General features: G+C 39.2%; 1 protein-coding gene across 1 annotated transcript in view; it reads right to left on the bottom strand.

The window, feature by feature from the left end:
• Positions 1 to 289: 289 nt before the first annotated feature.
• Positions 290 to 22,274, bottom strand: part of LOC309669027 (macrophage mannose receptor 1-like) — a gene marked incomplete at its 5' end in the record, with an annotated part of 34,870 nt that continues 12,885 nt past the window's right edge. Inside the window, 19 exons of the mRNA XM_082479596.1 lie at positions 290 to 1,185; positions 1,754 to 1,783; positions 3,586 to 3,753; positions 5,063 to 5,179; positions 6,248 to 6,394; positions 7,003 to 7,168; positions 9,108 to 9,337; positions 10,845 to 10,947; positions 11,614 to 11,795; positions 12,451 to 12,565; positions 13,686 to 13,825; positions 14,173 to 14,273; positions 15,186 to 15,253; positions 15,809 to 15,972; positions 16,074 to 16,109; positions 18,445 to 18,589; positions 19,188 to 19,275; positions 20,534 to 20,661; positions 21,984 to 22,183. Coding sequence (XP_082335722.1) covers positions 941 to 1,185; positions 1,754 to 1,783; positions 3,586 to 3,753; positions 5,063 to 5,179; positions 6,248 to 6,394; positions 7,003 to 7,168; positions 9,108 to 9,337; positions 10,845 to 10,947; positions 11,614 to 11,795; positions 12,451 to 12,565; positions 13,686 to 13,825; positions 14,173 to 14,273; positions 15,186 to 15,253; positions 15,809 to 15,972; positions 16,074 to 16,109; positions 18,445 to 18,589; positions 19,188 to 19,275; positions 20,534 to 20,661; positions 21,984 to 22,183 — 2,573 coding nt within the window. The 3' untranslated portion in view covers positions 290 to 940. The remainder of the gene's footprint in view (positions 1,186 to 1,753; positions 1,784 to 3,585; positions 3,754 to 5,062; positions 5,180 to 6,247; positions 6,395 to 7,002; positions 7,169 to 9,107; positions 9,338 to 10,844; positions 10,948 to 11,613; positions 11,796 to 12,450; positions 12,566 to 13,685; positions 13,826 to 14,172; positions 14,274 to 15,185; positions 15,254 to 15,808; positions 15,973 to 16,073; positions 16,110 to 18,444; positions 18,590 to 19,187; positions 19,276 to 20,533; positions 20,662 to 21,983; positions 22,184 to 22,274) is intronic.

Genomic DNA, 22,274 nt, shown 5'->3' on the forward strand with positions numbered 1-22,274 from the left:
GGGCCTGTAGCATGGACACAGTGCCCCGTCGTCAGTCCATTTATCAGAGTTGGAGGATAGTAAGAAAAGGCATCCTAAAATGAGCAGTCAGGTGAAATAAAAATGGGAATGTATCATTCCAGCTTTATTTGGCATCCACTTTATTTTATAGTTTATTTATGTTTCTTTTTAGTCATATGCCTTGTTCATGTTTCTGTGTTACCTTCTGTTAGCTTCTCTCTTAAGGTAAATGACTCATTAGGTCACGAAACCATATAACATCTCTGCATGCTAATTAGACAACACTTAAGTATTATTATATGAGATATAGATCCTTTATTGATATATTCATGTATTCATAACTGATACAAAACATTCGAAGTCATAGAATATGACTGAGTGTTTGCAAAGATTTACTTGTTTGCAAAATCCAAGTTGAAGCCATGAAGGACAAGTATTTGCATTTCACTTATAATAGTATGGCAAGGAAGATAGATGTACAAAGAGTGTAAAACAGGGGCGATAATTCTCTATTTGTTCCAAACACCATTTTACTTGAGTAACAGTATGCACTCTTCAGTACTCTGTGGTGAGATATATTCTTAAAGTGCAGGCTTTGGGGCAAAGAGAGTGCTCACCATGCGGCTGCACTTGACTCACAAAGTCATGGTTCCACGAATCTCTAGTAGGAGAGAACGCTAGGGTATTAATCCATAATTTTTAAATCTAAATTCCCACTAGTTCTGCTATTTTTCATGCTTGTTTAGCCATTTTACACAGTACTGCATATTAGTCCGGAGAGTATTTTTTGAAGAGCATAGAGCTATCGCTCTTAATCCTTACCAAAGAAATAATTGCTAATTTTAGTTTATAGTGTCTATAAGGTGAACAAAGATTTCCTTTGTTCTGGCTAGATTTTTTTTTTTTGAGATGGACCATATAGTTTGGCTGTGTTATCCCATCAGACGACGCTGTGTTCATTTTTTTCTTTGTTGTTGGTAGAACCATTTTCATCGTCCTTTCCAGTTAGGACACGGCTGTATTCTAGCAGTGTGCTGTGCCGCCTCACCTCTCTTTCAGTCTCAGTTTGCATTTTGATCTTGAACAAGAAATAAATCATGAATGCCATCCCTAATAAAATGATGAGGACCAAACTAAGTAGTATCCACATATTCATGTGACCATGTGCTTTGTCCTTTTTGGCATCTGTAAATAAACACAAAGCAAATAGAAGTGGGTGTACAGTAGCCATAAGTAAATATGAAGAGTACTGAAAACTATTGGTCTCATTTCCCCCTTAATTACCACGTTGTTAATCAGCAACCCACATCTATCAAGGAAGTGGAATATAACCTCAACATCTCCTGGCCTTCTTCCACTCTTCCCTTGGGGCAAGGATAGGAGGATGGGCAAAGAAGCTATGCTAATTAAGGCGTAGATATTATTGTATAGCTTTTTTTAGGATAAGAGTTTTATTAAAAATCTATCAAAATGTCTCTGTGTCAGTCCCCCTCATAGATCTTAGCATGCAAAAGAAGCAACGAAGAGGGGGTGATCAGTTTACCAAAGCATTTAGTTATCCTGGGATGCCCTAAGTGTCTCGTAAGTACAGCTAAATTATGCTGGGAATTAATTCAGTGGCAACTAAGTAAATTATGCTCATATAAATAAATATATAAAAGACAAATAAATAATAACTACCAATTAATAAAAAACCCCACGTATTTCTTGTCATGTCTCTTAGAAACTATTGGGAAGGAAAAATAAATCCTACCTTCCATGCTTGCAGATGCTTTAAGAATAGCTGTCAGAGATAAAGACAAATGTTTAGTCAAAACGTAAAAAGGTCAAATTTTCATCCTGACAGTTTCATGTTAGCAAAAGGTCTAGTAACCTGCTCATCAAATTTACCTGAACACCTCTGGAAACACGTTTGCTAAATTAACAGAGATGAAAAGGTGTGATAGATTTTTAACCTGATATTCACTGTAATAAAACTGCAGTGTTTTGCACGTTAAAGCCCCCTTTTTTGCTTCTTTTTTAATAACCAAAGAATCTCCAAGCGCAGGTAGTTTCTGACTGGTTTAGGTAGAGTCCCTCCTCTCGCATGGTGAATAAATCTTGCCTTCTTCGCTGGGCCTGTGTGCCAGCAGAGACTGGGAACAACTTGATCAAACACTGAGGACGTTTGACTGCTTTCCTGTACTGCACACCATTCCTTTGAGACCCAGCAGATTTCAATTTGCCAGAATTCATTTGCATCTCTAATTGCATTCATAAGCTCGAGCTTCCTTATGCAGTTTTCCCTGGCTGTGCAAAGAGGGCGCCATCTGCAAGATTTTTCCGGGCGCGCTGGGTGCAAGCTGGGTGATGGCCAGTCCAAGAGCGGATCTGCGCCATGGGCAGCGGGAGGCGCGGGGAGAGTCGGAGGGCGCATTCCAGCGTGGGAAGCACCAGGAGCCGCGCGGCTGCAGCAGCAGAACAGCAACGCATTAAGCTCCGGGGTGTTTGCCAGCACGAAGGAAATGCGACTGTTAAATTATCCCTTGGGAGGATGCAGAGCTCCTTGTAATGTAAGGTCTGCTTGCGCTGAGACCCCATTCTGCTGGAGAACCCGGCGCCAGGGAATAGTCTCTGTACTTTAGCATTGCACACAGGGGCCATTCACAGGTGAACCCAACAAATAAAGTATGTGTTGACACCGAGTTTCTGCTTTCTCATATATCTGGTAACAAAGCATGAACTTTCTGTAGCGCCTATTGCTCTGACTAGCCAAAGGAAATTAGGAGTTGCCCTAACAGCAGAATTTTCCTTTTCAGAAAATGCTCTGACACTGCTATCAATGTGTACAGCTGCTCTCCCCCCAGCTGCAGCTTTGCTCTGCGAGGGGAAAAGGACAGAACCTCAGAAACATCCTGAACCTCAGGGTTGCGAAACAGGGCAGGAAATCGTACTTTTTTTTGCGGAATTAACAGTTAAACTCCAAAAAAACACATGGCTGCTTGGCTCACAATATTCTGATATTTCCACTTCCTGACCAAAGCAGATGGTGCTCAGTTGCACAGAAACACAATATTAAAAAAAAAAAAAAAATGCTAACCAAAACACTTGTGCTACTTTCAAAGGTCACTGTACCCGCTCTGGATCATGCTTCCGTTCTGTTATTATTTAAACCGGTATTGCTTCATCTATCTCTTGCTGGAACATCATGTGTCATAGTACAGCAAGAGGAAGAAAAGCGAATTATTGATGCACCCCTTGTTCCATAGAAAGTGAATACAAAAGTTAGCAGGAAAATGTATGTGTATGTTGGAGGGGAGCAAAATGACAAAGGAGTTTAAAAAATTTTCAGAAAATATTTGTCATCTTCAGTTATTAATTGAATATTCATCACAGAATGCAAGAAAATCTGAAGCTATGAAGCAATAAAACATGAACAGACCAGACAAAAAAAGGATAATTATATATTCATATTATTTCTGTCTGGTGATAAGGAAGACTGTAAATACAGCATTTTACGCTGGTCTTTTGTAATGACCAGATTGTGCCATTACTACTGAAACAGAACTATAAACATCAAGAGCAGATATCGAAGAAGTCACTTACTCTTTGGCTTTTTACAAATAAAACCCTTTTGGGAAGAGCAAGGAAGGATACTCCAGTAGCCAGAGAACGCAGACAACTCCACGCAGTAATCAAGGTGGTCCTCCGAGGGCTGTCCTTCACCCCAGTTGACAAAGTCTAAGGCGCTGTTGTCTTGCCAAAGCAGCTGCCCTAATATTGTAAATGTTAGTAGCAATACATCAAAGTGAACATCAAAGATCTTCACTAATATTAGTGAATATTAATATTAGTTCTTTACTCAGCCTAATAAAGCAATGCTACCTTCTTCAAAAATTCCATCTGTGGTTATTTTCTAATGTATTTTTTTTCTTTTGATTCTCTTCTTAAAAAGAATATAATTGCTTTTCCAAATTATGGTTTGCAGATTTGCTAATCATAACTTAGTTTTAATTTACATATCCCCGTATTTTTGTCAAGGGTACTGAAGTTTCAAACTAAAAAAAAAATAAAGCTACGCGCTTTTTTTAATGTCTAAATTATTATTTCAGCGACTTTTACTGAAATGCTTAAAGATATGCTTAGTTAAAAATTAAAATATTTCTCATTTGTATGAACTCCAAAACAAAAATTTTGAAGTATCAATGAGTTAAAATGAATCTAAAAAAACCAAAATCCTTTCTGAGTGATTGTGGATTGACACTAGTGTTGTTTTCTTCCAGGTGTATGTTTTCCACTGCACTTTTTCTGGTTTCCAGCAGCCTCATTTTCTCCACACAGAGACACAGAGAAGCTTGATGCTGTGGGTTCCAGCTGGACACCCACAACTCCCACACAGGTGCTCTCCAGCTGTGAGAAGATGAGAGCCAACTGGGACACGTTCCCCACCAGGGCCCAGGGGAAAAAAAGGTGGGAAAGGCTTTCTCACAGACCAGAAATAGGAGACATCCTCAGGGAGGACTGAGGTCAGAGGGATGGAGACATGTCATTAGCTATGTCCTCTGTGAAGGTCCATGGTGACACTGCAATCATAAGTAGCTGTGCAAAATTATCATTGATGACGGCAATTTCTGGATCCTTCAAATTTAGAAATGAGGCTCTATGATTGCCTCAGGTATGGACAGCTGAAATTATTGGTTGTATCTCACTTCCTTAAAGAACAGTATTTTCTGTGATGCTCCTCTTTATCAGCTTTCCACATCTTTGCTACGGAACCAGATATCGACAAGATACTTGGATTGAGGCAGTGCCTATGCTGGCATCCCTTTGGTGGACCCATGTGTTATCCAGGACCCATAACTGAAGGCAAGCAAATCTTGTTTCTACAGCCTTTCACACCTATGGGATAAAACCATCAACTTCCAAGAATTTTTAGATTATATGCTATCAGTCTATCTTTTGTTTTTAACTAGCTTCCATAGTACTTCAATTAGTTCCTTAAAAACAACAATGTATCTTGTTCATATTTCTGTCCATTTAATGAAGTCTATTTATGATAATTTATAGAAGTTAAAATAGTTACCATTTACATTTCTGTATATTCCTATCCAGAAGCCACTTGTCTTGCTTGTGTATAAGTCTGCATGCTCTACTAAAAAGTTTGATTCAGCCAGATCTTCTACAGAAGCCAACGTACCACCTATAAGAAAACCAACAGAAGATGATTGGAGGTATCCCCTGCCATAGAAGCCAGTGGTAGTTACAGCCTTTGATATACGATAAGGTAGTTAATAATAAAACCTTAGAGAGTAAGCAAGGATTTAAACAGAGACCAGAAAGTAGTATTCAGCCATAGGGGAACAGCACAGACTGTGAGTGATGTCATCAGAAATAGGAGACATGGTAGCACAGGGAAGATGGTGATTTATAAACACCAGGCAAAGTGTACATTATTTTCAAGTGATTGGATAATATTTTTCATAGGTATTACAGATGATTGTTGATTTGTTGTTCATGGTTTGACAGGATATCATGTAGCATGTCATATTGCGCAGCAAACAGATTTGTAATTCAAACTGAAGTATTGATTTTTCTGGCAATGGTGGCGGAGGAAGAGGGCTAAGAGGATCTAAAAAGATATGAAACAAGAAGACCCATTTCTTTTGGGCAGTACAGTGCTTCCCTTTCTCTTTCACGGCCTCCTGAAGCACAGATGAGGTAGCTGATGATTCAGCAGCATAGGTGGAAGAGGGCCAAGGAGCAGCTCATGGTCTTGGCCAGGACCAGGTGCCTCCGAGATGGGGGAGGGAAGCGTTTGCCCTCCCCTGGCTCTGCAGGCTGCCCGGGAGCCCTGCTGACAGAGCAAGGACTTTCAGGTAGAACCTGCAGCCCCTTTCAGATCACACACCCCATATTAAAAATAAGTGATCGTTATTATCATATTTACTTCTGCTCTCATGTAGGGAGAGATATGGAAGAGAAGGGATAAGGCTGGAAAGTAGTTAACTCATTTTAAACTCTCACTAAAACAAGAAATTTTGTGAAGGAAGAAATATAACAAGAAACAAGCACAGCTGGAAAAAAAACAAGGATAATCGATCACCTTAATTTCAAACTAACTGAGAATCATGGTGAAGAACAAATGAGACATTGATTTCCTTTTTATAATATGTGTCAAATTTTCAGCGTTAGTTTTCAAGACTTTTTTAGAGCGATTTTTTTTTGTGTCAAGGTTGAAATCCTATCACTGGGTAAAAATAATGATTACCTGATTGAACGCACTGAGTCACAGACTGAGCCCAGCTCATTTCGTTGGCATTGAAGTCATAGCAGTGGCGTCGGAAAGGAATCCAAGAGATGTGATCAGATTCAGGACATTTTCCAATATCCTGTGGGGGGTCAGAAGGAAGTACATCTGAAAGAAAAGAGATAAATGGATGCTTTCATTCAGTAGGGATTTCTGTCCCACCCTAAGGTTTGCCTGTAGCTTTTAATTTGTAGTATTCCTCAGTGACGCCCATAGAATCACTATGAAGTATGAACTTTTGTTTGGGCAATAACAGACTCTTCTTTTCCCCAGCTACGACTCTTCCTCCTTTCCCCAGCTTTCAGAATCTAGTAACAGTGAAGCCGTAACCAGTGTATGACCACTGCTTATGTTGAAGGAACAAAATTGAACTTTATTGATTACAGTCCTTCCCACAAAATCCCTGTCAGCAAAACGTTTCACATTCTAGACTTGAAGTGAAATGTTTAGTACTGCCACAGTCTCTATGTTCTGTCTGCCGGCGACGTAGGATTGCTCCTACGGCAATTATCAACCCAGTCCAGTAAAATGGCACGGTCTTGGCTGGTGAATGACAAATCCATCAAAATAAAACATTGTTCATGCAAAAAAAAATGTATTGACATTACATACTTGGGCTTATTGTTCCTCAATATGTCCTTAGAAATTTGTATTTCAGTCAAAGCACATTGAGCAAGGTTTCTGCCATAAAACTGAAAGTGATCACCACAGCTTACGCTCAGATTTTTTGCAGACAGGAAAACGTTTTTCACTACAAGGTGCTGTTTGCCAGGTCCCATGGAGGTCTAGATAGACGCAGGCTATTCGCTGTTTTGGTTCTCCATAATGCCAGTTAGAAAAAGTTATTTTCCTTTTATCAGTCCATCTGTAATAGCCATAAGTCTGAAATTGAAAAAGACATTTGACATAATTCTACACTCTCATCTGCTGCTTCAGGTGAGCGGATTTATACAAATGCTCGTTTTCACAGTGATATATATAGCTCAGTTGTATATCTGTGCTAGTACTGTCAAAATATTAATTAAATCAGGATTCGGCAATGTAAAAGTAAGACACAGCAGTATGCCTCCCATGCTGAAACAGCCCATGAAGGTGTTCTGAAGGGTAGATGATCCTTCCTGGGTACTGCTAGTGCTCAGTCCCTTGTTGGGTAATGTGAGGTGGAATCACCATCCCAGAAGCGTCACCATGAAGAGCAACATGACCACAGGAACATAAAATCTGTGGAAAGCTCAGGTAGAAGTAGGTCTCAGAGTCAGCTGTCAGACAAGGACTCTAAGCTCAATTTCAGTTTTGAGGAGAAACATTCAGGAGTAAACCGCAGCTATCACTATGAAAAATCTGAGAAAATTATTAGTTTGTAAGGAGCAAAAGAAAAACATGCAGGAGCAGGAAGTCTTGAGTCTTTGTTTAGTCTTCTCCCCCGCCCCCCCCTATTTTTTCTGTTCCAGGAGGAATCAGAAGAATTACAAGGAAAAGGGAACAGACTCAGTATATTGCTGACGTTAAGAACTGGGGGATAAAATGTGATCTCACTTTAGTGTCAGGAGGCCAGCTACACAAGCTCCTCCTGAGCTTGGCACCATCAGGATAAGATTCCTGCCTGGGGAACAGGAGGAACCACAAAGCTTCACTCTACAGCAGCAGGGCTGGCTCATTTATAAGGACCAGGAGAACATACCTGGTGATCAAAACTTGGTCATAATGGCATTTTAGCTGCTTTCTAAACCATGTTTCTATGACTGTAAAAACAACCAACTTTGATATCAAGTGGACTTAAACACTATTATTTTGTTTAGCATAGGGATGTCCTGTGGACTTGTGCAAGTGGGAGGATTCATGTCAAGGTTGGTGACTACCAATCACATATATTATAAGACAAAGCATTTTGTCTGATAGGGAGAGGCACTGTTAGAATCATGGAAATACATATTGTTCAGTAACAAGTTAATTATCTCAGACAATGCAGCCTTCTAAGAGGCTTTATCAGAGTTTGCTGCATCATATAATCAAAAACTCTGTTTTTATTTATTTATTGTAAGTGCTCCGTAGGGATGCTGAATTTCAGGCATGTTTTGCTCCGTTATATATCGGTGTGGAATCACAATTGGTAAAAACAATCACTAGTTAAGAAAATTATTACTGATCAAAGAGCTCTTTTTTATTTTCAAAGTAGTTTAGTCAGCTCAAAGAACAATGTAATAGAAACATGGTAGTTAAGTGCATTAAGCAACTGCATATTCACTAGAGAAGCTGAAGCTCATTTTGGAATTCAGTCACAGAGCTAATAAGACTGATGCTCACTCAAGTGTTCCCTTACACAGTGGTGGACCTGGATCTCCGTATTCTTTTCTTTTGGTACAGTGTAGCTTTTACTGCTTTTAGTCTTTGGGACTCTGCAGAAGCAACAAGGAGGGTGTTCAGAGGCGCACAATATATCCTGAACCCTTCTGAACTAAAAAGTAATGAAAAAGCTATGGTTGCCAATGATCACGAGGCACTAACCTTAATGACCCTGTTGGTCCCTTTGATTAGAGTTCCCCTCTCCTAAAAATGGCCATCTAAAAGTTAACCAGGTGGTTTGACCTAAGTATCTAAGATTCCCATGGAGTTAGTAAAGAGATACCCACACTGTCAGAAATTCCCATCCTTCTCCATTGCCTAAGATGGAGTTTCATGATTTGAGATGGATGAAATTAAATGAAGTGAGTGCTGTCCACCAATCCTAGGTTCCTAAATCTATTCATGCTACAATTCTCCCTGCTGATAGCAATCCAACCATAGCATTTAACCGCACCACCTATCAATTTATTAGTCTTACCACATTGCTGTTGAGCCCAATCCATAAGGGCTCTCCATATTGCGCTGCCTGCAGCAGCAGGAATATATTACTGTAGTAATCAAAAATGCTGGCAAGCTCTGAAGATTCCTCCTTGCAGGCTTTTCTTGCCTCTTCCCAATTCATTTTAGAAGGAATGATTAAATAGCTGCTGTTACCATAATGGATGAAATCAGAATGTGGAGCAGTTGTGGAATGGAACAGTTCAGGCTCTGTAGGAAAGAGGTACAAATTTGAGAGGAAGGGGAGAAAACGGTGAAAAATTACTAGCTACCTGAACAGCAGTATTACTTTTGAGTAACAGATGAATGCAGCGTGACAGCATAAGCAGCCAGTGAAAGCATTTCTTATCTAAAACACAGGAGGCGTATTTTAATGGTAACTTGGAATTATATGTAACTACAGTGTAAACAGTGTATTCAGGGATTAGGGAGAGGCAGAGGATGAGCTGTGCGTATCTATAGACATAGACTGCGCCAGATGAAATGACGTGAATACTGGTCACAGAGTGATCCTCCCCCCAGAGCTCTCTAGGTTGCCCTCCAGCAGCACAGGTGAAATTCCTCCCAAGCACAAGCATGGTGCAGGATGTCCACACCACTTCAGTCTCAAAAAAGGGGTGAATTTTGTTCTAAGCAAAGTTTGTGGCTCTGCTGCTGCTTCTTTCCCAGGTAGGATGAAGTGAAAAAGGAAACTGTAGTTGTACCTTAAATGATATATGTGGAAGTGGAAGACAAAGACCTAGAGCTAGTGATGGGGACAGAAAAAAGGACAAAAACTTCCTTTGTGTTCAGTCAGTGTCAAGAATGCCCTGGCAATTGTTTTTGCCAGTGACACCCTCATGCAGCTTTCTGTGCTCACACAGGACCGAGCCGTGAAGCATCTGGCCAGCTGTGGCTTCTTCCTGTATTTTCACTTGCTGCTCAGCAGTTCCCTGTTTCTATTCCTGCGGACTCTGCAGTGTAGCTGTGCTCCGGATGTGTCTCCCACCCTGGGGATACACGAAGAAAACTACCACTTTTGCCCTTCACATTATTGCTGGTCTTGCAATATAAAAGCAAGAGACTGACGAGCAAAATAGCCCGTTCAACTGACCTTAGTTAACCTTCCAGTGGAGTACGTGTGAAGGTTTTTTTTGGGGAGGTGTTAGGTCTAGGGGTGAGGGCGGGAAAGCTGTTTTTAGCGTATTGTCTAGCTAGCGAAGATACCTATGGTGGAGGTCACTGGTGGATTTGTCTTTATGCTTTGTATTTGCATTTGCAAAATAACCTGATTCAGATACCTATATCTGTGCTGGTTGGGTGAAGCACAGATGGCTAAACTTTTCTGTCAATAGAGAAAAAAAGCATTTTAAAGGCGTGGCTCTTCTAACCTGTTTTGGGCATTTGCCTTAGGATGAGGCAGGTGAACTCTGCCTTCTAAGGGTCTACTTGCCATGTTTAGCCAACTGATTTAAGTGGTGAGAGTAAGTCTGCAGGGTGGGTGAAGTCAGCCTCTGCGAGTGTTGGTGGGTATGCTGGTAGGGCTGTAAAGCCAAAACTTTTTATAATCCTTATGCCAGAGAGAGTTTTGTGTCTGGAATTCCTGAGGTGGGAAAGCAGTCCTGCTTCCCTCCCCCCGGCTGCTACAGGAACAGCCGGGCAGTTGCGACTGAGGACTTGTATGGTCAGTTTGTTTAATCAATGTCTTCCATCAAAGAAGGTGAAAAGTAAAACTTACTGCTGTCCATCTGGCAAATGTAGCTTTTGTTATGCTGGCAGTCAGTGTTTTCCCAGTATGCTGCTTCATCTACAGATCTTTTTGTCATTGCAATACAGTCAGTCTAGGGAAGAATTAAAGAAGAAAATTATAGCTGATGTAGTGCAAAATGTCTGGCAAAATAATAAAAATAGGTTTGAGGAGACAAAGTTAACAGCTTTCTTTTCTAATTTTCTGGCTCTTGTTTTCATTTATTATTTCTTGGAAAATAAACTTATTGTATTATATATCTTAAGCAAATGTACTTTCCTTGGCAGATAACTGCAAGAACTTTTGTCAGTCTATTAAAATTCCTTGGAGTTCACCAAAGCTATTTTTACTATGTAGTTTATGGTAATCTGTACTGAATTTGTTGAACTTTCATTTGGATTCATGCTGTACAAGGAGAAACAATAAACCAAGGTAAAAATCCCAGCTAGTAATAAAGAATATTTTCAGTAAAATTTAGAATTCTAATAATTCTAATTGATTCTAGCAGTAGTTATAATACATCACTTTTTCTGCAGTTCTAAACTTTTGCAAAGGAATGACAATAAGTATAGACTCTAAAAAGGCCTATTAATCTCTAGGTACAGCTTTAAAAATTTGATCTCTGAAATATTATTCAGTTGCCTTCTGCTTTAAGCCATTGAAATATAAAATCCTATCTGAGAGAGAAGTCAGGCTGGTTACACTACCCTTCAGTATATTATCCAAGTTATGTGTTTTCTGATTTTTTTTTTCTGTTTACCTGTATTGTAATATACTTCGAGTCAACTTTTATGTAGTTATCTCTAGAAGGGAATTGTCTTGCCCACTTTGAATAATCAAAAATGCTTCCGTCTGTCCAAAGATATCTATCCTCACTGTTAATATCATTCAGTCCAATCCATGTTTCATTGGAAACATCCTTTAGGTAGAAGGTGAAGAAGGCTATTAAAAATAAAAAGATCAGAGAAAGAGAGTAGCTGAGGAGTTGCTTTTCTTCAAATCCAGTATAAATCAAATTCCAAATAAAACAATCAATCAACTTTTAAAAATATTCCAAATATCAAGTTCAGTATTGCTACACTATGAGATAATGGTAAAAGAGAAAAATTACAATGGGTAATTTAACTGAAGCAGTTTGGTTTAATTTAAAAAGAAAAAAAAGAAAAGTTTTTTAAGTAAAAATGATAGAGAATTCTTGGAAATATTATAGAATTTAGGGCTAGAAGGGACTTCAAAAGGATTAATCAGTCTTCCCCAAGGTAGCATCAACTGCACATATGTAATTTCTGATGGATCTTTGTTCACTTTATTACTTGAATATCTGTGGGCATTTCATTGCTATGAACTATTACTGTTTATCCCATCTTCCAAGGCTGAGGGGAACAGCGCAATGTTCCCTTCACACGATGCTATTGCCGAGAGATGGGAAGTGTCATAATATCTCACTCCAGTCTTCTCTCTGGCTCAAGCAACTCCACATCTTCCTTCATAGGTTATGCTATTTACATCTGGAGGCTAGTTTGGCCTTGTCATGGTGAAATGTCCTGGCGAAATGTCCTGGCTTCATACTTAGCACCAAAATGTTGAGATGTCATACCTTGCACTTGCTCATTGTGTATAGAAGCCAAATTTCCCCCTAATTCTATACAAGCACTTCTTGCAGAGTGCCAAGTCAGTCTCTCTTCCTCTCTGGATCCAAATATTTTATAACACTGTAGGGAGAGTAAAGAATTAGACAAAATTTCAGGTGTCAAAGAGTACTAAAACCATCAGTTTTGATTAATTCAGTTCTAGTCCCTGCACATAAAGAGTAGCAGAGAGGGGATCTGCTGAAACGCAAATACTTTCAGCCAGCAAGATGGGGACCCAGCTGATCACAGCGATGCTCTGCAGCACTTACAAACCCATGGGCTGTCCAAGGTTACTGCTGGGCAAGAGTGGGCAACCTCCACAAGCTTTTCGGGAATTAAGTAGATATCCAAGGCTCACGGGTAGAGATTCTGCATCGTGTTACTTGAAAAGTAGAATTTTTGAGGGGCTGCAACTATTTTCTGAATGGGAGCATAATTTGGGGCAGGCATCTCTCAGGTCAAGTTCTTTCAATTATATACCACAGACGTAGTGCTAAAGCCCAAGTTTGTGTGAGCGCTCAGCATGAGTGGAAGAGCATCAGGAAGAAGTGCTCTTTTCTACCGTGTATAAGTATCCCATGGGGATTCTTCCTGAATACCAGTGTAAAATATTGGTTTTGTGCCCTTTGAATGCATAAAACCTTTTCCTACTGATTTCACTGTGGGATTGATTTGTGGGTTTCATTTGTTGCGTTTTTTTAAGTTCATATGGTCAGGTGTACTTAGCAAAAAACAACGCTTGCTTGTTTTCTACATTTGATTTGACATTTATTGCTGTTTGTGTCACTCAACTTAAGGTGAGTTGTTGTGATAGTCAATTACATACAAAAAGTGTGACCTTTCATTTTTTCATCTTAGTGTTACTCTGAAAAAGGGTCTCACACTTACAAAGGATCATGAAACAGTTTATCTGTGCAGTAAGTATGGCTAAAATAAACAGAGAAGTCTAGAAACCAAAAAAGTAACTATGGCTAAAGGCATGTGGGTGTTTACAAAAATTATAAGCTAAAACATCAAATTCACCTTTTTTGAGATTTAGATACAGACTTGGCAACACAAACATTGACTACACTGCTAATTAGAATACCACTCAATAAACTGGTGCATAAACTGAGAGAATTTATATAGTGAGATAAAATGGGTAGTTGTTCTCTCTTCCTATAGCACATCTGCTAAATATGGCTGAGATCTGTTACTGCACCTTATTGTGAAACAAAAGCCAAGTTTCAGGACATCCTCCCAGAGGTGGAAGTACAACAGGAGCAAATCCCGAGTAATTTGAATTGCGCCTTTCACAGATGAAGCTGTTCTTCACAGCACAGCTTATATCTTTCCAAAAGCCTGTAAATAAAAGAAATACAGAGAATCACTGTCTGAAACTCTCATACCACCATTACAGCAGTCAGCACCAGACGGTATCCGTAAAGAACAAATGAAACCTTCTGGAGGCAGGTGAAACAGTTGCCACGTACACTATTTGCCCTAATGCACTCCTCCTTCCTCTGTGGTACATTCATCTCCTACCAGTGACGGCATGGTTTTAAACCTCAGCATACATGCTATGAAAAACTGTCAGTCTTGTCAACTGCCTGTTTATGGGGTAGCCTCAAATCTAAATGTGTAGCACATATTTTAGCTTTTGATGCTAAATTTTCAACCAGATTATTTCTTGTTGCTATTTTACTCACCAAAATCTCCCGACATTATCACACAGTTTTCATCATTATTTGCAAAGTTGGGTTCATTTGGAGCCCAGGCAACATAGTTCACTGGCGTCTCATCCAGCCAGCTGAAAGAAACAAGGGGACAGTGGCTGCCGGACAGACATCTCCAGCAGTCATTTAGTTATAAGGTCTGTTCAGCTAAAGCGCCAAGCAAGGTATTAACAGCAACCAGAGGGCAAAGACTCTACATCTACTGCAGAGGACTTACCCACAGCGTTACTGCTGCTTCTCATTTGTTTAGTACCGTGGCATTCAAGTCCCATCTGTGTCCCATTTTGCGACAGGTTAGATAAGCAACGTCATACTTGAAGGGAAGGCTTCTTATGGTCTGGATGAGACTGAAACCCCAAGATCTCACCAGAGCGCAGACTTCCCTTTCATTTAAGAATAGTGTTCTCCTGCAAGACTTCTACAAACAGATTTCTAAAACAGATTCCCTACCAGCAATTGCAGAAAGCTGTTAGGTGAGATGTTGCTCACGCTTCTTGCTTCCAGCTCTTGGAAGCAACTTGAGCCACTGGGATTGGTCTGACTAAACCCTTGTACCCACATTTTACCAAAACCTCCTGGGCTTTCTCTGTAGCCATTGGAGACCTGGTCAGAGTTAATCTCTTCCTAAGGTTGATGTCTAAAGTGGATCAGGTGAATAACATCCTAACATTTGTTGCTTCTCCTCACTGGCTATGAGAGGTTGCTTGGGTGTTTAACTCAGTTCTCTCAGTGTAAGACATTAAGCGAAATGAATCCTAGCCATGAACTTCTATTGGGTTTGCTCTCCCAGATTTGGAAGGAAACCACATTGCTCTCCTTAAATATAGAACGTAACGCTTCTGATCTGAGATTTCACCTGAAAACTATCCAGAGGTCAGCTGCACAGCAGTTATTAATTTGTAAAATGAAAGCACATACAAATGCTCCCATAGACTGAGATGAAATTACCATCATTTGTTGTCCATTACCAGTTTTCCTTTACTCACCTGAATTTCTGATCAAAGCTGACAACTAAGCCAATTAAATATGACTCCCCCCTGAGTTTTGTGTAAACCTAAAACAAAAGTGATTAACAGTTAAGCACTGAACAGTTTCTCAATATCAAGCAAAAATCTGGAAGCCCATTAACCATGCCTGTGATAATTTTTTTCCTTTGGTTTTTGGTTTTTTTTGGTTTTGTTTTGTTTTGTTTTGTTTGTTTGTTTGTTTGTTTTTTCCAGGATTTGCACCTCAGGCAAAACCACTGTAGGTTCAGACCCAGGTTTCAAGCAGGCAACAGGGATAGGGGAACATCATCCTGGAGTGAGGAAAACACTGGACAGAAAAGCAATAATCACTGTGCCAAACACTACATATCTTCAAAGAGGTAAGCAACCTGGGCCTGAACTATCCTTTGCTGCACCTTTAAGATTTGCATGCCTTTTTTCTCTACGTACTAAAAGCAATAGTAATTTCTTTACAAGTTCTGAACAAATATATTGTTATATAAAGAAGTAATGTAGGACAATAGCTCAGGACTCTAGCCTAGCTAAATAACTAGACTGTTCTCTTTATATTATCAGCTATTCTGCTTCAGAATTCAATTATAATTAATAGACTCGGTGCTTACGTATTTCCATAGAAATTGTCTTTTGCTTTCATTCTCAATGACAACAAGATCTGCAAAGTTCTTCTGACAAATTCTCCGTGCTTCTTTAATAAGGACACGTTCTTTGCTGAAATAGTACTGCTTATCTTCATAAATAATCCATCCATCATCAGTGGTTTGATATTCTGAAAGATAAAGCAGCATATGTATCACATTCATATCTGGTCTGTATGAAGCCTGAAAACCATACAGTAAACTTTTGCTTGAAAGAGTAAAAAAATCCTACCAAGTTTGTAGTGCGGTTCAGGTTTTAGCAGTGTACCTGCAAAATAAAAGATCATAATGAGTAGCATTCCAAGTACCAAAAAAAAAATCCAGAGACATTTGCTTTATGTAGTTGCAAACATTTTATATAATTGAGAAAAAAAATGGAACTATGAATTATTTAATGTGTTTTCAAGATTTTAGAGCACATACCACCGGACTGAATTGAAAAATATGTATAATTTAGAAAAATTTATCTAGTGAAAAATAGATATCTTTAAAGCACACATACATACTTCCAAAAGCACTGTATTAAACAGTCCATGATGTGCAGTAAACACTTTGTAGATGAAACTTAAATCAGTTTGAAAATTTATGTAATATTTTTACTTGGCATGCTGTTATTCCTTTTTTTGACATTCATGGGGCTAGAGCCAAACAACATAATCCAGCCAATATATCCAGTTCTCAAGCTTAGCTACATAACAGTAAACTTTTCACAAGTACTGAAAGCTTAATGCTAGTATTTTGTTAACACCAGACATTATTTCCAGTGTCTAGATGCATTCCTCCTATCCTGATGTCTTGGCTTTCACTAGGGAAGTCTGTTTTTAAGAGAGTCCTGGAGAGTGCCAAGAAATACCTGGAGAGCCAGTACATACCAAACCTCAGTTTCTTATTACAGGATGGACCAGGAAGAAACAATTAACCTGTTGCTATTCCCAGAGCAATCTATAGCCCCTCAAAGGTAGCTCTGCTTTCTCTTGGGTGACTGTTATTTTGTTCTTCACAAGGACCACTAGTTCTGTTATTAGTTTTCTCCATTTCTTCTGTGGTTTGAGGGACAGGAGCACATTATTAAAGAAATTACGGGAACAGTTTAGATGAGAGATAAGCAAACAAATGAAAAAGAAATTTAAAGTTTTCTGTTGGGAGCTTTTAAATATTTTCTTCCTAAGCAGTTAGTGCAGAATAGAACTAAAACTATTCAAATATCTTCATGATGAAGTCACATACTTCATATAATTTTGATTTTATTTTTCAGTCCTAATGTAACATTCCTTGCTTTTCAAAAAAAAAAAATGGTGTATCTTAAATAAATGTGCCTTACGTGAATATGAGGGAATTAATAGCTGAGCATCCCTCCTTTTATTGTGATCATCACCTAATCTATATTCACAATAACGAGAACTATTTCTTTTATTATTTATTTTAATTCAGAAAGGTCATCTTGGACCAAGATAAACTGATCAGAGTATGTCATGGTTTCAGACATCCTCCTGAGTAATCTCACCAAGACCAGAGAGCCACATCTGTACAAAGCAGTGTGCTCAGTGTACCAGAAAGGGCTGCAGAGGATGTACTGCTTCGAGCTGGTATATGGAAGTCAGTGTTTTGATGCTGTGTTTGTATGACTAATCTACCCACAAGGGAACAGTGATTCTTCCTTTTCCGTTAAGCAATTTTTCGATTCTGCCATGGTGTCTTATTCACTGTTTAAGGGTAACAGTTCATTGGCAGAGTCATCGAGTATTAGATATACTCAGCGCTTTTTATATAACTGCTTCTCCCTTCCTCTCCCTATTGTGCCTCCTACCAGTTCCCTGTGTGCATCCACTTTCTTTTCATTACAAGAAGCTTTTAAGAAGCTCCTGCTCCATGGAGCTGCATACAAGTATTCAGTTTACAACCAGGAAGTAGGGATGCCAAAGTAGGACCAGGAAAGCAAAACAAGTTCTTTCATTGTCTGTTGTCACTTGGGGTCCTCAGCCCATGAAGCCCCAGTTTGCCACTGGCAGGCACCTCAACGCACGTCCACCAGCTCCATGTCATGCCCTGGTACCAGTTGCAGGGGGCTTGGCATTAGGGCTCTGCTTCCCAGGTAAAGCTGGTGGATGGGGGAGTCCTTCAAGGCTATGACAGACTCTACATTTGATCACTTTTTCAGAGTTGCTGGTTTCTATAGCAACTGATGCCTCTCTTTGGTTCCCATTATCCATTTCACAGTGGGAAGCAACGCTTTTTTCTCTTTTGTACAAGGAACTGTAGCATCCTGCATCTTTGGCTCTCCTGGGTAAGCCTGAAGCAGATAGAAATACACAGAGGAGATAAAAGGAGAGGGGATAAGTACCTTCACCTTGCAAATTTATTCAACCCATGGCAGAAAGAGATAAAGCCAGAGATAAAGTAATGGGGATATCTTTAACTTCCTGCATCTGAGTACAATTGAAGTATCTCCATTCATTCCTCTTGCTTTATGTGTTGCCTTCACTCCAAGTGATTTTAAAATGAACAATTTCCAGTATCTTTCTTCTTTTCAATTTGTTTAAATCCATACAATTTGTTTTGGAACTTGGGTTTATCGCTCCAATTAAATGGGGAAGTAATCATACCTTTTTTTGTTTCACAAATCCAATTAAGTAAATGTTCACAGCGCAAGTCGTTCCAGCGCATTTGGGGTGATCTATTAAACATAACACAGTGTTCAAGTTCTTCATAGTTGTTGGGTTCATCTTCATCCCAATTCTCATAAATTACCTGTGTCGGAAATACGTCTCAATTACTGTGTGATTCGAGAGAAGTGGAAATAATTGAGATTGCCATTGTAACACAATTTCAGGGTCTCATCATCTCAAGTACCTTGTTTATGGGATCAATAGGAGTTCAGATAGGTCTGAGGGGGCTGTGACAGTCATGCTGATCAGCTCACTTTCCCCATTGCTCCCTGGAGAAGGTGTAAAGATTACACAGTATAGAAAAGAATGTGCCTGACGGAGGAAAAACTGATGAGCAGAGGGAGTTGTGTTAATCCTGCTTTGTGAAAGATGGCAACTTGACTGCTCTGCAGTGACATACAGCAGTGCCCAGTCTGGGATGATGTGAAGATCTAAGAGCACAGACTGTGGAAGATGGGATATAACATGGTACTAGTGATGAAACAGAGGCAACTTTGTACTTCCATTAGTGTGTTAAGACAGTGCCACCACTGAGCACTGCAGCCGCTCAGCTGATGGATAAAGGGCTGCCATGCACCTGCCGAAGGTTTAAAGGGATTGAAAAAAAAGGCATAAAAGATGAAAATCTATATATTTCAAAGGACAGAAAGTCAATTAATATCCAGCAAATAAGTACTCACAGGAGAACCATCAATCCAGGCAAATCCTTCATCAGGATTTAAAAGAAACAAACCGATCCAGAAAGCCTGATTGTTCAGTCCTTTATCCCTAAAACAAATCATACAGTATAGATACATGAGTGTAGAAAGAGGGGCCATGATATAAACGCTGGAAAGCATGGAAACACGCTGCTCTCTGTCACATCGGAATTGGGAGCTACTCCTTCGCTGTGGGCCCGTAGCCAGGCTCACTGCCTGCGCTCTGTCTCAAGGGGTTTGATGGTGCTCTGTGTTGGGACAAGACTCGTCACATTTGAATGCAAGTTAAACGGCAAGTGATGTGACCCAGAGCGAGCTCAGGCTCCTGTCCTTGCGGCTGCAATGCAGCTCTTGGCTGTAGCAGGAATTCATGGAAACAGGTTTTAGCAAAAGTAAACCCCAAATTGACCTCTATAATACAATTTAACTAATGAAAAAAAAAATAAAAAGAAAATTGTTTTTCAGCTGTGTGATTTGCTTCTTGGCACTTCTGATGTCGTTTATTTAATAGTTCGTGCTATTTATCTTGTCATACCTATGGACGAGATAAAAGAGAGTCCTATTTCATTCACTACATAAAACGAAGATTTCCCTCTGCCACGATTTCATAGTCTAAAGCAAAGAGACAGTCTCACGAGACTTTTCTATGTCTTAAATCTATTTGAGAAATTAAACCTAGATTCACCACTATGTGAAACAGGTTGGTTTAAACTCCTATACATTATGTGCCATTGTCATTACAAAATAAAATCAGAATGTTGTTGTCTAATCTAGGGGGAAAACAACAGCATAATTTCTACATTACAGGCAAGACGTGACATCTACAGTGCAAGCAAAGATTAGTTAAAATGAATTCCTGTTTGATTTCAGGAGTCTTCAGTTTATAGTCAGAAAATTTCCACATTATGTCCATGCATTTTGGTTTACATTACACATTAACTCAAGGGGTTTTTTGAATGTGTTGATTAAAATATGAATTGCAGCCAGTTACAAAAAGGCACAGTTAGAACTGAACATCTTATTGTCTTCCTTTAGGGAGAGTGACTAACATGTACAAAGTTGATCAGATCTGGAGAACAGCCTTGATAAAAACCTGTGATGAAAATTTCAAAAACATCAAAGCCACTTTGAAATATTCAAGATTTTTTTTTTTAAAGCAATGTTTCAGGATGATATTTCCAAATGAAAATTTAAAATTTTAATTTAAAATTTTTATTTTAAATTTGATTGGTTTTATTCACTCGGTTGCCCAGCTCCAGATATATTTTGAAGGAATTCTTAGGTAATGTGGCATGAACGTGAAAAAGAATCATTGTGCAAGTACTCACGATGCGAATTGCCATATTAAAATTTGATCTTCTTTTGTGTTGATTGTGACCAGATTTCCTCCTATTTCTCTACAGAATTCTTCAGCCTCAAACCAAGATTTCTTCTGGTTTCCCTCTCTCACAAAAAACTATTGAAAAAAAAAAGGTAAAAATAAATTACTAAATGTGCAAAGTTTGACATATACAAATACTTAATTGCCTATGTAACTAAAATCAGTGTCACTTTAGCACCCATTTCCTCTTGAGACAACATAACATTTGTCAAGATCTATAATATTAAAGATTAGTAATGTAAAGTGTAAGTGTTTTTTTTCTTAGCATCTTCTATTTTAAAATAAGGAAAGAGTAGCACAAAACTCTAAGGGGAACAAAAGGTACCACAATGTACAGAGAAGAAAAAAATATAGCTTAATTGGAACTTTGAGCACTAACAGGCTCAAAGAAAGATGGAATAGCTCAGTTGTCGTATTTTGCAGTAGAAAGCAGGAGATTTTTGAAAAACGGAAGGTGGAGGGAAAATCAATAGATTGGAATAGAACAGACAGTATGAATAGAGAAAGCTGTTTTGCAAGGTGCTGACCCTGGCCAAGGAAGAGATTTTCATACAGTGGTGCAAGCATACACGTAGCACCACGTTCCGTTATGAATTACACACATTCTTGAAGTAAGGAACAGGGTGCTTGACATTTTGGGGAAAGACCAATCAGCAATTTGGTAACTGGCAGAAGAAATAATGTTAGTAACAATAATTGAGTGTGACATAGAAATTGAGACCCTTGTAAATACAGGGCTAAAATCTTCTCTGGCCTCCCAACAGGCAGAGAGTCTCAATAGAGAAAGTGAGTGGATAATTAAGGAAAGACCTGGAAGAGCAATGTTGCATATTTACTTTTCCTTGATCTATTTTTCTTTTTCTTTACTTCTTTTTTTTTTTTTTTTCAAAATGGAGACTTTTAAAGGCACTTTTAGATAAATAAAGAGAATGCACAAAACCTTTACTTGCTGAAGCATCACCAATATCAAACTGAACCTGGATCTAAAAGTATCACTAAAGGTATCACATGCTGTGTGAGAAAAGGTAGAGGGCCAGGCAAAGGGACAGGTTTCCATAAATTTTCTCTTAGAAACATTGTCTTATGCAAGTGACACTGTCGGCTCTTGAGATGCAATGCTATGTTTTTCCTGAATTCCTGGAAGTAAATAAATTAGGTGAGGTTCTCACCTGGCATTTAAATAAAAGAAAGCTTATTTCTAGAGCTCTATTTTCATGGTTTCAAGGTTTTCATTGTTGGCTTTCATATTTGATGGATTTTTGCACTCGAATACCATGGAGAAAATCATTCCCCAAAAATGGCCCAGCGCTTAAATCCCTGAGTACTATGGTGACCAGGGCACCAACTCCTGGGCTCCCCCATGCTCAGGCTCACGGGGAAGGTAGACACACACTTACTTTGAAGCATGAGTCTGCCCAGGAGGCTCCATCCCATCCTTCGGCACAGGCAGCTGCAGGGACCTGTACTGGAGGAGCAGAAGGTAACACTCCCGCCGCCTGCTGTTTGCAAAGAAAATTTGCTGTCTTCTCACAGGTGACAACATCCCATAATCCAGCTGCAATTCCAGTTCCCATGGCAACACAGCCCTGCTCTTTTCCTTTGTGATATGGAAAAGAAATTAGTAAAATCAAAGTCTCGACAACTGTTTAAGAAACGAGAGCTTTGCTTTTATTCATAGAAAATTAGGA

Source organism: Vanellus vanellus (assembly GCF_965231255.1).
Source record: "Vanellus vanellus genome assembly, chromosome: 2".
Taxonomy (NCBI): domain Eukaryota; kingdom Metazoa; phylum Chordata; class Aves; order Charadriiformes; family Charadriidae; genus Vanellus; species Vanellus vanellus.